General features: G+C 36.1%; 1 protein-coding gene across 4 annotated transcripts in view; it reads left to right on the top strand.

The window, feature by feature from the left end:
• The window catches only part of RYR2 (ryanodine receptor 2), a 380163-nt gene that overhangs the window by 105090 nt on the left and 258208 nt on the right, over nt 1-16865 (top strand). For all 4 annotated transcript variants that reach the window (XM_065680202.1, XM_065680204.1, XM_065680203.1 and 1 more), the window contains exon 3: nt 7509-7613. In XM_065680202.1, coding sequence (XP_065536274.1) covers nt 7509-7613 — 105 coding nt within the window. The remainder of the gene's footprint in view (nt 1-7508; nt 7614-16865) is intronic.

Genomic DNA, 16865 nt, shown 5'->3' with positions numbered 1-16865 from the left:
TTTTATTTTATAGTTGATAGCTTATGAAATAAGTATGCAGGTTTTGCTTCTTGTAGGCCTGTTGTTTCACTACAAAGTGAATGAGTTCCTCATTAGAGTTGGTGTAGGGTATTCTGGAAGGGTTAGTATTAATATTTATTTGGTTTTCATTTTTACATGTTATAATTCCACTGTGAAGATTTCAGCTGTGGGGAAAATTTAACAGTAAGAGACTCTCTGCCAATAATGACTTACTGTTTATTATGCAGTGGTAAAGTTTCTACCGAGACAGGTTAGGCTATGTCAATTATTTATTAAAGCCGCAAAAGACTTATGCATTTACCTACTTGTTTGATCCTGAAAAAAATATAGGATTCCTGCTTTGAAATATGATTGTTTTAATGAGTATAGCTCATCATAAATAACAAATATGTGTGTGTGTGTGTGTGTGTGTATATATATATATAAATCTGGTGAGAGAGTAGAAAGATTTTCCTGTTGGGTGTCTGCTAGGCTTTCCAGAAAGGGGCAAAAGAGCATTTTATAAAGATCATCTTTCAGGAATCAAAAGGTAGCTGCTTCTTCCAGGTTCTAAAGCAACAGTACCCTCCCAAGTCATAATACCATAGAATTTTCCATTACTTGTTGCAGTAGCTACATATATAACATAATCTCTAGGAATAAAAGGGAATTGTAAAGTTTTGAGTAATACACAGAAGATTAGCATAATAAGGTAGAATTTGCAGAATCAGCATGAAGCTAAACAAAAAATATTTTGTTAATTTGGATGTGTGCCTAGAACCTCTGTAGTACTGTTTATCCTATGAGAATTTTTATTCTATTAATTAGCATAGGATTTTCCTAATTACCTTAAAAATGAACACATTTACACTGCATTCGGGTGATACCGTATTGCCTAATGTTCATCTAAGCTTCTGGCTACAGCAGTGTATGTTGTAATGTCTGTTTTGATGTTTGACCTGGTTTATCCACAAAGGCTGAAATGCAGTTGTATGGCTTCTTGCCCAGTATCACTTTTTATCTGTTGCTAAAAGTTTTAAATTTTCAGGGAACATTTAAAAAAGAGAAACAGCCTTCAGTAATGTAGATACATTGGACTTAATGCATAATTAGAAAGGAGACCAGAGGGTTGAGATGGAATGTAAGAGAAAATTACCTCTTTCCTTACTCTTGTTAGAGATGGAATGTGTGAGGCCCTAAATCTGTAAAGAAAGTAAACATCATGCTGCGAATTACAACTTCCAAGCAGTGAAGACAGTCTATTCTGTTAATAATAGCCTCAAGACCCTTGACAGCTCTCTGGAACAAATTTGTTACCAAAGAGCATAACCTGAAGAATTGTAGCATGAAACTTTGATGCTCTTTCCAAGCATAAGAGAAAAGAATATAATTGTGCTTATGTAACAACAGTCTAAGTATAGGTTTCTTATGCATTTTTAAAGGAGGTTGTGAGAGAAGAAAAAACCAAGAAGCAGTTTTCTTCTAAATGTTGTTATACTTTCAGTTTGTAGAGCCCTAGTTTCAGGTAATACATTTTTCTTTGCCAGTGAACTGTTCCACTGTGACCAGCAGATGACATTCATTATCATCTGAAAATAAAAATAGGGAAGGATTTTGGTCTTCACTATTGTCATAACTCATATGGTTAAAAACTAGTAACTCCTTGTGATAAGACGAAGAAGGCGTAGATGGGCTTTTATCTTTGATATATCAACATGAAGTTTGTTCGAGATTTTTTTCACTGCTGGGTTTGTCATATCTAATGCTTCATTTAAGAGAGAATTTTGCACACAGAAATGTGGGTACAATAGGGAAACTTTGTATATGTGACCACAAGAATAGAATCTATTTTGAAAAATTAAAGCAAGTTGTTTAGGTCAGATAAACAAGATCTGTTATAATGCAGGTTATCAGCGCTTAGTGGTTTAGGCAACTAATATGATTATAAGAACCACTGAGGACTTAGAACTGTCTTGTGTTCTAGGCTTTGAAAATTAATTGATTGCAATGTATTTGCAGTTCTCCCACTAGCCATTTTGACCTGTGTTGATGGTCTTTTCCCTTGTTGCTGGTTTGTGGTGTTTTTATTTTGGACCCTATTCTGGCTTCATTCTCTGGCTACTCCTGTAAGTTTTTCAGGTTTTTCCCCTGAAACAGCTGTCCTGTGAGCAAGGAACCTTTAAAGCTTCAATTGTTAACAGGAGAATTTTTACTATGTGAAAAATTAGAAGTAGAACTTGACCAGATTTTCAAAGTTTTTCCTAGAAAAAATGAAAAACATACTTGTGATAAAGCATACTTGTGATAAAAAGCCACTCCCACTCTTCCAAAAACGTAGGGACATTACAGTTTTCAGAGACAGTATCACAAACAGTTTTGAATGTTGTAAATTAATCTGCTTTTGATGGAAACAACTATTTTGGATGGAAAATACATCCATGGTACAGAAAGTGATTGTTTCACACTGAAATAGACTAAGTGACTGAGAGCAAGTTTTTTGTAGGAGGCATCCATGTAAGCCTCATGATCTTCCCACAATGAACAGTTAGGAGCTTGACACAGTTATTGAAAGGTCCTCTCTTCTAGAACTGAAAGTGTAAGACTCATAATTCATTCTCCACCTTTTCTGTTTTCGGATTTGGTGGCTCTAGTTCATCCTATTTAGCTGATGGGACTTGTCAGAGCCACATATTTCTATGCAGGGTCCATTTTTGTTTTATGGCAAGCTTGAAAACATGGAAAGCTGTGCCTTCTATGTGGAGTCCTAGAAAGGGATGTTTTTGCTTGATGATACTGACTGTGTTTCATCACTGTCACCAGACAGAATCTCATTTAAGTAAAAAGGACTGCCAAAAAGACTGAGATGTATAAATTTAAATGTAACTAGAAAATAGATGATGGGTACAGTTTCTTTCAGGCTATTCCCACAAATAGAACTACAGATGTTTTGCTTAATTCTGTACTAAAGTTAATTTTCTGAATCCTCCTACTTGGATTCTCAAAGTTAGGCATCTAATAAATGTGTTAGTTTTAAAAAAAGTTATGAACACCCACATCTCATTTTTTGGCACTGATGTAAACTGTGGATGCTTCGTAAATCAGGCTGCTTAGTTAGGTGGCTCTTAAGGCACTGATATGTGAATATTTAGTATACAGTTATAGATGAAAAACCTGCAAGAGAATTTTCATTGGGATTTTGGTTAGAAGAGAAATAAAAATAACCATGAGCTGAGCCTAGGAAAACAGCTAGGAAACCTGCAAATAACTAGGAATAGAAATAAAGCTGAGGTAAAGCTGCTTTTTCTTGGGAGGCAGAACTGTGTTTGCTGATGCTATTTATTATTCTTCAGTCTTGGACTAGTGAAAGGCAGAAATTTACATTCACAAGATTATATATATCAAATTATACAAGCAGGTCATGTTGTTGTGGCTTGCTAGCACTGTCTGATCATCAGAGTAATGACAGTGGGACAGAATTTTACATCTCGGCCTGTTACTTTCGTTGCATCATGCTGGAGTGCAGTATGCTTGTAAATAATAATTCACTAAAAACTGAAGTAATGTGTAATGAATGCATCCAGTATCCATTATTCAGTTGTGGGTTGGACTAGAGTTAGAGATATTTTTAAATAGCATTTCAAAAGCTTTACTCAAAATACCTTTTTAATATAGGGTGTGATTATCTAATTTGCAAATCTGCTTCCCACAGAGTAAGGCATAATTTCCTATGCAAATATTGCTGCAAAAAGTTAGTGTACACAATAAATATAATTTAAAATGGCACGAAAAATAAGGGACTCTCAAATTTTCTAAATAATCCAGCAATTACTCCAGTAATAGACATGCTTTAAAAACTGCAGATAAGAAAATAACTGCATTAATTGGTCTAGTTTTGCTGACTCTGCTATTACAAACAATAATGAAAGATCAATACAAAAAGTTAGTAATTCATTTTTGTTCTAGCAGTACTAATGAATCTGCTTTTGAAGCTTAATACACAATTTCTAGTTTGTGTAATTTATTTTTTTATCAAGCTACATGCGTATTAGGTTGTAATTGTCAGTGACTAGATTGTATAGACAAATAAGTGACAAGATAAAACTGCAAAGAAGAACAGAAAATCAGTAATGTTTTGAATTCTGGGAATTACTGGGGAAAAAAAGTTGCTACTTTTAACTTTTTAAGTCACTGGGTATATTTTATGTTAAAAATCATTAAAATATAATTGCTTTTGCAGATGTATCAAAAAGTGTTATTTTATACAGTAGATTACATTTCATTTTATATGTACAATGCATTCCAATACATTATTGAAGAGTAACTATTTTGCATACTGCTGTTGTTTATCATAATTTTCCACTGATCTTTCACACCAAAGATAAGTGATACAGGTTCCCTGGACTGCACGGGGACCTCATTACATATTCTGTCACAAAACAAAATAAACCCATTTAGAATATGAACCATTTTTCTTATTTTTCATGGTTTTCATGGTTATTTATGTCTGCTGAGACATCTGATTTTGAGCACTGGTCATCTTAAGATGTTTCAACATTAAGATGTTGAAAATTTCCGGGTAGTTAAAAGTAGTTTTGCTTTTTATTAAAACTTCATTGGTGGGTGGTTGTTAGACAGCAAAATATTTTCTTCCAAATTCTTAATGGTTGAACAGTGTGTTCATATTTTAGCAAAGCAGTCACTAAACTATCTGCCTACACATTTGACCTGTCCTGAAAAAAGCCTGATATTGCAAAACTGATTGCTACAGCTTTTCCTTGCAGCCTCTGGATTATGCAGTAATTTTCCAGATTGGGAACTAAATACTATAATGTAATCTCTATGAAAATATCTTTCAGTAGGAAATGCTAGGCTGCCGTATAATACTGAATACCTTTACTTTTCATATGTCATCCTCCATCTCTCTGTGAGTTAATATGGGAGATAGGTAGAGAATTAGAGGACTGGTAAATCTTATGGTTTTTCTTCCTTGTTTTATTTTATGCTTTGATGAGATGGAAAATGTGCTGTGAATAATATTTTTAGTGTAGTTACCTGGAATTATTAATTTTTGGGGGGCTATTCCAAATAGGAACCATCAATCTGTGTCTGTATACCAGCCTGAAGCCTCATCCTCTAAATCCAGAACTTTATAGGTATCATCATTGAAATAGACTGTATAGGGTTGTGCAGAGATCTAACTGTCTGAATTAAATATTCTGGCAGTTCTCCATCTGTCCCATGTATGTCCATGCCATGGTGGGTGTAGTGTATGCAGCCCTGCCTGTGGGGTCTTCAGTAGAGCAGATTTGGGTGAGAAGCTCAGAGAGGAAGAGTCCAAATCACGTGCTCACTGCAAAGATCAGTAGATGCATCTTCCTTCAGCTCTTAGGGCTTCCTTCAGCTCTTTGAGGGCTGCCAAGTGCCTAGCCATTCATGCAGCAGAGATGAGGGAGGATAATGTGTTCTTCCTTTTGTCTCAAGCAAAAGAAACTGGTTCTAACATTTTGCTAGACTGCAAGAAGTCTCTTTCACTTAATTAAAGCAAGATCATCTCATACAGGTCTCCTTTATTGCTCTCTGTCTGCTCAAAGTGTGTCTTACTCACCTGCTATGAGAGTAGCTGAAAAATGTTCATTGGGACTCCATTCGCAGATTTAATCAGGAGGGAAGAAAATACTCATGGCTGTCTTGAATGTAAAGAAGAATGGAATTGATGAAGGAGGAATATCCTTGTTATGCTGGTTTGATCACTGTGAAATGATGCAGGATTTTCTGCATTTTAGGGTGTATAACCTGTGGGGTAGATTTAGTAGTAAAAATTTTTGATAGGTCACAAAACTGTATGTGAAACATGCGAAGCATATTCTGCCAGCAGAAATCTTGCTTTAAATAACACTAGTAACAGTAGTAACATTGTTATGGAGACTGTTTTACTTATATGTTTGCTTGTAACCAAACAGATGTAGAAAATGTAGCATCATCTGTTTTCTTCAGACTTGTTTGTCAGTCAGTCTTCACTGGGGAGTATTGAGAGCAGGTTGACTGTCAAGCAGTTCATCTCTGTGAGGCTTTCAAGAACAGAAAATTGTACTTGTGTTTACTGAGCAGAAAAACCTTGCAACCTGTGATCTTTGAGTGCTCTCTTTTATGCTTTGTGAAGTATGGGCTTATGATAGTACTTGCATTACAAGGCTGTTTGTAAGAGAATCTAATTAGTTGTCTGTTGGCCTAGTAGTAGCATGAAAAGGACTGTTGTAGTGTCTGTAACTACAAAAGAAAAACGCTAACAAGAACACTAACAAGTAAAGTAGAGGCCTGATACTAAGTGTTGGCATAAAAATATTTCATGTGTATTACTGCATAAGGCAGTCAAAATCCCATACAAGAAAGGAAGCTATTTAATCCTTTTTGATTGGGCTAAAGCTTTAATTTCAAATACAAGTGTATATTAATTTATTGAAATATAAATAATGGAAAGTAACAAAGGATCTATTGTTAAAATTAGTTAATAGACTTAAATTACTGTAGTTAGGAGTAATGAACAACAAGTTAATGAGCTATTATTGAAAGTGTGAGTTACTCCGAGTAAACTAAAAGAAAAACCCTCTTGAAAAAGAGGGAATGAAATGGTTTTGCAGCTAGTTTTTACAGTTTAATGTTTGAGGCCTTGGAAGAGGCTTCTTCAAACTGTGAACAATTTGGATAAGTGTACAGTTTTACAGCTTTAGCAGTAAAAGTATGATGTATAAAACCAATTTCCTATAGTCAGTAAAAGCATTCCTAAACTAAAATATGCAACTAACATGAAAAGATAAAGAGAAGGAACACGAAAGAATTTCTGGAGGCAAGAAAAGGTGTGTAGGGGTTGCATATTCTACCAAGAGAAGAAAAGATCCCCACATAAAATCTAATTTTAGGGTTACTTTGTTACTTTTTAGCTTAGACATTTCCATTGCAAACCTATTTCAGTTTTACTAGGAATTTTTATAATAATCTGGAAAATTCTTTTCTATAGCTCAGTGATTTTTTCTTTTCCCCTGATCATGACAACTTAAATATTTATTTATACAAGACTCCAGTTTTATCCCGCTTAGAACAGAATATGGTAAAGCATACTACCCTGCAAGGCTGACAAGCTGCTGGCTGGCCTTCATACTCAATGACTAATGTTTCCACTACAGAAAAATTCATCTTGACCTGGAAACCATCTTAAAGATGAGGTCTGGCTACAGCCAGTAGAGTAAAGACTGTGATAATCCCCTCCTGCCTCCCAGTGTCTCAATACCAATGACCCAATACCCCCAGTGTCAGCTTGCAAATGCTGAGCAGAGGGGAAGAATCACTGTCCTCCTCTTGCTGGCTAAGCCATAACTGTTGTAGCCCTGTATGTGGCTGGCTTTCACAGCAGATCTTTCAAATTCATGTAAATTGAGGGAGAACAGAAGCACTGGAATGTGCCATTTAGCAAATCTGTCACTAATGTGATTGCATGTTTTTCTTTCGCCTAGAATGTTCCGCCTGATTTGTCCATCTGCACCTTTGTGCTGGAGCAGTCTCTGTCAGTGCGGGCCCTCCAAGAAATGCTGGCCAACACAGAAGAAAAGGCAGAAGGGGTAAGTTATTAAATAGTCACTTTTTTTCATCTTGCAAAAGGCAGTTTGCTTGTTTTTTTTGTTTGTTTGTGTTTTTTGTTTGTTTGTTTTTATTTTTTCCATGAAATGTATACCACAGATATCGTGACTGGCACAAGCTCCTTTGCTATAGGAATGGCCTCATACTGGGAAATTCTAAACATTTCCGGCTTCCACTGAAGCTTTCCAGAGTTGTAAATGCCCAGCAATTTCAATGTGCTGTGGGTCAACACAGAGCTCCGAGAATGTCTTAATCTGAGATCTTATAATGTATTATAATATAAAGCTTGACCACTTGTTCAGAACAGCTAAGCTTTCTGAACATTTCTGACTATATCAAGAGGGACTGCCAGGTAGTCTTAAAATGACCTGTGTGTTATTTTTCTCTATAATTCACCTTTAGAGCTGCAAATAAATTGGTATTGTGTATTTGTGGATAAGAAATGTGGAAACGAATGCATTTATACAGTCTGGAAGATGAAGGATATAGGAATTAATTAAATTATTATTTATCCTAATAGGAATTGTTTCACTGGCAAATAGGTATTTACAAGTAAACCATAGTAGTGTAATTAATGTTCTCTGCTGTGTAATTAATTTGATTTGTTATGATGTAGTTGAGTGTTCCATATACACCCAGTTAGGGTGGATTTGAATGCCATACTCCAGCTGAAATTCTATAAACTGTAAGTGAAGAAGAGTGACTATAGGCCCAGGAGTTACACAGATAAAAGAGAAGCAGGGGTTAACCATAAGTCTGTCACTCAAGCTGGCAGGAGAGAAGCATGTCTCTGATATTTCTGGGAATGCCTTGAGAAAACAAACTTTAACGTAGTGTGGTCAGTCCTAAAAATGCCAGGCACTAAGACTGAAAATGGTCCCTGGGAAGTGAAATCCAGGAGCAGTCCTATGGATGATCCAAAGTCTGGGCTGTCAGTGACAGTTTGTTGCAAGGCCTTACTCCAACAGCAAGAGAATGAAAAGCACATCTTAGAGAGGAGATGATACCACAGGAAAAAAAATAAATAAATTAAAAAGAGGATACAAGCATCATGTCAAAAATTGCAGTTCAAACCCAAAGGTGTGCAGTGATAACTCAGTAGGGTCATATGGGTGAAGGAGAGCAAAAGTTTTCTTGCTGCTTATTCCCGTCAGATGTGGGCAGAAACAACACAAAATGTAGGGGAGAGTGTGTGTTAAAGTAATGCTGTAGGGCAGAACAGAGTCAATGAAAATAAAAATACTAAATTTTTGAATACAAAGTATTGAAACTTTAAAAACTCCATAACATTAATGTACAGGTTTTCTGTTGGGCTGTCATTAACAGTCTTGGGGCCAACTGTTAAGTGAATAATTACTCTTAATACCAAGATCACATCCAGAGATAAAGAATGAATTCCTCTGCAGAATGGTTAGAAAATGTGAGCTCTGGGATTCTGTGGGAAGCTTAAGAGAGCTTTGTAGGAGTCTCAGATAGAACTTTTGCACTAGTTCTGGACTATTTTCTGCACTAGATGTGAACAAAAAAAGGGCACAGTGACTCATGGGACCTACATAGCTCCAAGCTGGAAGAAATGTGTTTGATGGTAATCTGGTATTTCCTGGAAACAATTAGTGATGTTTTCTATGCGTAACCATGAAAGTTAGAGTTCTGGACATTCATCTCTCTGCCTAAAGAAAAGTGATGGCACTTGTGCTGGTGTACAGAGCTCTGTACTTAAGGGTCTTCTGAGATGGACACAATAAAGGTAAAACAAAGTCTGAGTGTGGTCATAATGTGGTTGTTACTTGATAGAGAGTAGTTTACTGTGCTCTCAACACCTATTAAATCCCATTATTAGCAAAAGGTAGAGCTACAGCTATACCAACCCAGATAGCTGGTGTTCACTGAATAATGAATATATTTCTATAAAAAATTTTGACTGGCTTCTGTGCAAATTAGGAATCTGCCTGTGAGTGTCTGGCTTACTGATATATTGATATTAAAAGAGAATAATCTTGAAAATGGTAGCTTGTAGATGAACAAGGTCATGCTGTTGTCAGTGTTGTTATTTTTCTTTCTAGTAAGTCTCTGGAAGCCCAGAATAATGATAATACTAAAATGTCTGACTATGTACTTGCTGATAAATTAACATTACTAACTTTTGGTATCTGTATGAAAAACAGGTAACGTTTCCCTTTGTGTTTATAGTTATCTATCGTGGGGTAGGTATTTATGTAGGCAGCTTCGTATTTGCTTGAAGTAACTGCTAGAACATATGAATTTTGCATTTAATGACTAATGTGGTTACTTCAGGCTTTATGAGAAGAGATAATTTTGTGCATGCATCTGAAGCACTATTACCTTCCTAGAGCAGCATCAATTTTTTACTTTATAACACTGTTTTCTTTCATTTAGGAGAAGAAAGTGTAGCAGTTTTCTTGAGATATTGTTACTATAAACTGGATTCAATATGACCTCAGTTTTCGGATGGAAAGAGCCCTCCAAAGAGAGGCCTTTTCAGTCCTCAATTACTTTTCATTACATTAGAAATCAGGAAGGCTGCTGTGTTTAAAAAGTGGTCTCCTTATGCTTTTGCTTTTTGTGGTATGTAATCTCTTGAATGCTATGTTTATATAGCAGGTTTTCTTATTATATGACAGGTAAGTCAGCAGTGATGAAATTCTGGAGTTATATGACCAAAAGCTCATGCTGACTTGAATCAGAACAAAAAGAAACTTTCCTTGTGCTTAAGAAAGAATAAGTAAGTGCAATAACTGGATTTAATTTGAATTCTCAATTAGTGTTTATTAAATCTGCAGGAGTACCTCTGCAATAAATACCTACATTTTTAGTGCAAGAATTCCAAATCTAGAATTTCCATACTTCAGGAGATTAGTGATCCATTAATCTGAGTATACTTACTTCTCTATCCTGAATCAGCTAAATGCTAATATCAGACAACAATGGGAAGTGGGTGAAATTTCCTAACAAGGAAAGTGCTTCTTCTAGCTCTAAGTACTGAGTAATTACTTTGTACTCTGAAGATTCATTTCCCTTTAAAATAGTATGCTTAGCTCTGGCAGTTTATTAAAACATTGAAATGCATAGCTTGATTGTATGCTTTTGGTTTAAAAAATAAAACCACAACCTCTTTTATTAGTAAATAATTGTGTAAATGAAGACTATCATTACATGTATGCCCAGAGTCTTGCTCTGGTCTCTGAGGCAAGCAGAATTATAGCTGCTTTGTCCTAGATGGACCTATAGCCTAGGTATTATTTTGACTTGGTTTTTGGGTGTAACTTTTTACTATTAGAAAAGCAGGTGAAATATGAAAAGGGAAATCCTTAGCTTTTTTATAAGACATTTATGACCAGAAAAAGCCTTTAGGTTATCTATTCTTAGCCTGGGCATTACTTTTTTTCAGTGAACTCTCTTCAGAGCCCAGTGCCTTGTTTTTCACTAAAGTTACCAGACTGAATGATCCTGAGAAAGTAAATCCAGAGCTTTCTGAAATAATTTAGCAAAGATCAGGACAAGATGTAACTATGGTTTGCTTCTAATTTTTTTTTCTTTAAATTATGATTATTTGTGTGTTTCTGTGGTTTAATCAAATCTTCCTGTACTAGATTCAAGAGCTCTAGCATTTAATACTTTCTCCTTGTGAAAGTGCTGAAATGCCATAATAAATTATTTCCTGGAAATTTTACCTGATTTTCTCAGGAAATTGAATCTGGCCATCTATTCATTAGTACTCCTGTATTCAGTAACTTCTGAGATTTCTGGATGATATAAACAATATTCGAATCAGGGGTAGATAGTTATGTAGGCACCATACCACTACCTTTTGTGGTAATTGAAAAACCCTCACCCTAATCTTGAAATTCAGTCAAGATTTTCATAATGCAGTTCTGTTTCTAACTCTCATCTTGCAGGTTTCAACATCGATCTTGGTGTGCTTTTGATGCTAATGATGCTGTATATGCATCATTGACTTCCGTATTGATAAGTTTGAACGTGAATGGTCTTCCTCAGAGGGATAACATTTGAATGGCAGCAGCATGGGTAGCATTTAAAAGAAAAGAACAGATAGGACTAGGACTGTGAGTAGTACTGAACAGGCTAGATTCCTGTCCTGCACAGAAATGGGAAAGAATGGAGTCTGGGGAGGAGCAGACTTCAGCTGCATATTGCATGCATGCTGTGTCAGAGTTGGTGATGAATCTGCATGGTTTTCTGACAGTTTCACTGAACAGGTCTGGATAGGTACTGTAAGCATGAGAACACATCTGCATGTGTGTAACTGCATCTCGTTACGGCAGTAAGAAATTAGAATCCGTGGTAGCTACACCATTGCGTGAATTTACAATATTATAGCAAAAATGGCAGGTTTCATGACACCTATTTTACACCTAACAATTATATGTTTGTGGAAAAACGATTTCTTTAAATGCTTAGCCATTCCTTAGCAACTGTGGTAATGTTGATTCACTGAGAAGGTGTGGCTTCTGGTTTTAGAAGGTTATGCTGGAAAGCCATCATTTTGTTTCCATAACAATAGTAAACCCAAAGCCTTCCAATTAGGTGAGTGTATCTGTCTATTTTAAGTATGTAAGAATTACTGTTGTGTGAGACTTACACAATTTCAGAACAAAGTTAACAGGCAGAGTTGATTTAATTTTTTTTTTTTTTTTCTCATCATAGAGAATAGTGTTTTTAGCTTACTTGTGAGGATGGCAGCAACTCTTGAGTTGGATGTAGGGGGAGAGAAGGGGTTTATGACCAGGGGTCATAACAGCGTTCTCTGTGAACAGAGAGCAGCTGAAAACAGGGAGCAGTTCTGTTTGCAGAAGTGAGATTCTGCCTCTGGGGCTCCAGGTGCCTGATTTATAGCCTGGGCTGGGACCTGAGTGCGGCAGAAGCTGTGAACCCCTGATCCACAGGTGCACTATCTTGCTTTTTTCAGTGGCAGGGTCATCCACCTTGGCTAAACTCATCAGGGATGGAGGGCTTGGGATGAACTCAAAACTCAGTGGGAACTATAAACCAAGACCTTGCCTCAGTGTGCATCAGAATCACTCAACCTTTCTTAAACCTGGATTTTATTTTTTAGTGTTTGAGCTGCCACTCTGCAGGCAGGACCTTGTCCCAGCAAGTCCTGTGTATGATTTTTGTAGTTAATGCTTGTTTGTGCATATAGTGCTGATGGTACAGAATATGCTTGTAATGATGGCAGTACATGCAGCTTCCACTCCTGAAGGAGCCTTTAGTAGCTGATAGTCTATTGATAAATATGCAGAACACTTTTCTTAAAAGAAGTTTCTAGTTAAAAAAATGTCAGTATGAGTCACAGAAGATAATGGTACATACCGAGCAGAAGGAAAAGGACAAATTTGGAAACCCTGTGTTTTTTCACAATTTTTTTTAGTTGTGAATATTTCATGTGGTAAATTCACGTAACATAGTATATATGTAGGTCATCTAGCAGCTCACTATTTTAGGTAACTGGATATTTATGCATTTTTTTCTCTTTTTCTAAAATTCCATTTTCAGATGCTTGAAAGCGGTTTACTGTGTAGGTGTCTACTTCTTGGAAAGAACATGTGCATTTGTCCTAATTTTAATAGCGTCAGTAACTGATAAATCCTTCAGGTGTTTCAGGGAAAGTCAGGAGAGTTTTCTTATCCTCTGTCACTATTGTTTAGGTGCGTTACTTGGTGAAATATGAACCCTTCATTTTAAAGAAAGTACTTCCTGGTGGGTTTGAAGATCTTCAGAGGAATGTATTAGGTAGCCAGCATTTTCCTCTGCCTAGAGAAAAGACCACAATTGTCTTTCTGCAGTGATCCCACCGGATACAAAAGGCTGAGTCCTTTCCCAGTTTGGCTTGAAACTGGAGGCAATAAATTTTGAACTGCATATTTGTCATAGAGTTTGTTCTGGAACTGTCTAAAGTTTATAGCTGAGAGAATTTGCTCCTTGCTGTTTTTCTAGGAATGGGTTTCGGTAGGTTTTTAAAATTCTGCCATTTAAGTTTCCCAGTGAAAATTTAAAGTGAATGGATTTAATGTTTAAACGCTTCATCCACAGTGTATTTACTTCTCTGCAAAGCAGAAAATAAAACTTCATGATGGGGCTGAGAACATTTGTGAAAATGACAATTAAAACACATGCTTTCCAAGGCTGCACACTGTTTAGCCTTTCTGCAGCTTAGATGTCTGCATCTACACAGCCTGCCTAGTCCATTCTCAGTTTATGAGTACCATGGCATGGGTTGACATGAAAAAAGAGTACACAGGATAGACTTTTTACTCTGAATTTTTCTGAAATCTCACTGACTTTTCCTACTTTTTCCAAGTAATCACTTTCATAAATGGTTTCAGTGTTTTTCTGGCTTGATGTAAAACTGTAAAGAAAATTATACATTAACACAGACATCTCTGTAGGAAAATTTAAAGCTCCAGCAAGGGATTAATGGAATTAACGGATTTGTCAATCTTCACAGTAAAATTTCGTAATTTCTGCTTGTCACAGTTCATCAGTGAAGTACAAAAAAATCCCTCGTTATATGCTAAGACATTTAGGAAAGCATTTCTGTTTTGTTTTTTTCTTTTGTTGTTTGTTTGTTCTTTTTCTTTCTTTCTTTCTTTCTCCCCACTAGCACAGATTCTCTTGTTCCAGATATCTTTTAACACAGGCTACTCTTTGAAACCTTTTGTGGAACAGACAGCATTTAGGGGCTTTCCTTGTAGCTTGAAATGCAAATCTCCTGAGGATTTGAAGTCTACAAATATAGCTGGTGGTTTGAGAACAGTCCATCAGGAGGCATTTTATAAATTCTTTGTCTCGTGCGTATCCTCCATGTATTTAAAGCAGTCAGTAATTTTTGGTTCATAGCTGATTCCTTTCTATAGTCTGACTGCATTTCATTAAGGGAACTTTAAGTGCTTTTGCTTCTTAATTCTGGGCAAATTTTTCTTTATTTTTCTCTTGGCATATTGGATCAGTTCAGACTGTGGGTGAGATTAGACTAATCAAGAAGTCAGATTTAGAGAGCCAAGTATGAAGGAACCCTACTGTAGTTGGGATTTGGAAAGAGCTTCCTGAAAATGAGATCCTGAAAGGTGATGATTAAAGGGAGGGTTACAAACACATAACATGCAGTCAGTTATGAGAGGAAATGCTTAAGTAAAAGTCCCATTTGTTTTGCAGGTTGATATAACCAATTTCTGTTGCCTGTATGCACAGTTCAGCAGTTTTTTTAATAATTATTGATATGCATTGATTTAATTATCTTTCTAACATGAACCTGACACTGATTTTCACACAGATTTCTGAGTACAGCAATAAAAGACAGGTACTTATTTCTTTAGCATTGGAACTTTTTTCTTCGAAGATCTTTATTTAATTTCTTTTGATAGCCTTTATTTCCTTCATTTATACTGTTATTTTTGATCTGCTGCGTAATTTTCCAAATCTGTGGGATCAATAGTTTTTATATGTTGTTGTCTCATTCCTCTTACTGCCAGAAGATCTTAATTTTGGAGCAGATCTGATTGACCAGTATACAATTACTGACACTAATATCTAACTTTTCTTTACTCCTGTAGTAATATTAGGTCCAGAATGTCCTTGTTTTCCTCTAAATGCCACAGTCTCCCCCTGCTGCTAGCCCCAGTCAAGTTACATTAGAAAAGCACTGAAATACAGACAGAAATAATGTCATCATGAGAAAATAGTCATAAACCAAATATCTCCGTTACCTTTTATTTAAAAGTCAGTCGTATCATGGTAGAGCATTGTAATTAAGGATAGGCGTTTTTCAGATTTGTGCACTCATAAATCCATGTCAGACCTTATTAAGAGAATGAAAGCATTGATTGCACACGTTGTGTGTGCATTCTAAGCTACACTGTTTCTGTAATATGAACAATTTTAATTTCATAACATCTACTCCAATATTTGACAACTTAATTTTTCAGGAAAATTCTGTCTGCGGATTCCCATCAGTTCCAGCTAAATTGCATCATGAGCTTATTAACTCCCATCTAATCATCCAGTCATGGCTGATTAATCACTTCTCCTGGTGCCTTGTTTTAATAAAATCTGTTTTCCATGCCACTGACCAGCAAACTGCTGTCTAATTTTATGTGCAGAGTAGTCTTTGCCAAAGGGAGCAAAATACCACCTTCTCTGATCCAAAGGGCCTTGTGTGAAGGAATTATCACGTGGAAGTGTCTTTCATGTCTAGTCCCGCTTCTCTGTTTAAGGGATGGGGAAGACGCATGTTTCCTCACAGAGCTAAAAAGCTTTGCCATGTTGCGGGGAAGTAATGGAGGCATTTTTGGGACAGGAACACAACTTTAGCTGGTAGATTTTTGAATGTTTGAATCATCTGACTCCAGCTGTGGAACTCTGAATTCATTAATTACTTGGTATCAGTAAGCAGCAAGATAACAGGGAGACCTGGCAGCTTTATCATTTTCTCAGCATGGAATGAGAAGGAAAAGTAATCTCATACCTCATGCAAACAGAAATTGGTAACACTCCATCTTTGTTTTAATGAGTGTTCTGTGTATTAATGAGTAAGACAAGCTATCAAGGTATTTTCTCAAAAAAAAAAAAAAAAATAGGCAGTTAAAGGCACTTTTGACAATTTAAGCTCTCTGATTTACGCTACAGTAGCTTAGTTGTAATGTATCCGTGACAGCTAACAGCAGTTGTGAGTATGACAGGCTAGGAGAACCCCCACTTGAGGAAGAGTCTCAGAAACAAATCACAGGTCTCTTAATATAATGAACTAGAGCTCTTTTAATTTCCTAGCACTGACCAGACAATTTTTTCTTTCAACAAGTTATAGATGCAGTAAGGAAAGAAGTACTTTTTTTAATGAAAGAAGTACTTTTTTTTTCAATGAAGCTTTTGAGCAAAAAGTCCAAACAATAGCTTCTTATTTCTATTAGTTTGAGTGTTTTCATTACTTTGAGTTGTTTACAGGTGTCAGGCATAATTCCTTGAAGTAACAAAATACTGCAGTAGTAATTTTCTTCATTAATTCTTTGCATAAATCTTCATCAGATAGCAGAATATCATGGAGAGAGAGAGAGCTATTATATACAGCAGCGTTAGTTTGTACTTATTGCAAGGTCTGACCTTCCAAATTTTGAGTTTGCACAACCTAAATACTTCTTATGGCAAAGAAAAGTAGGTGAGGGAAAGAAAAGGAAGGAGAGAGAAAAGAGGTTAAGAAG

The sequence above is a fragment of the Lathamus discolor genome, chromosome 5 (genome assembly GCF_037157495.1).
Source record: "Lathamus discolor isolate bLatDis1 chromosome 5, bLatDis1.hap1, whole genome shotgun sequence".
Taxonomy (NCBI): domain Eukaryota; kingdom Metazoa; phylum Chordata; class Aves; order Psittaciformes; family Psittacidae; genus Lathamus; species Lathamus discolor.
This window is presented reverse-complemented; position numbering and strand designations above follow the sequence as displayed.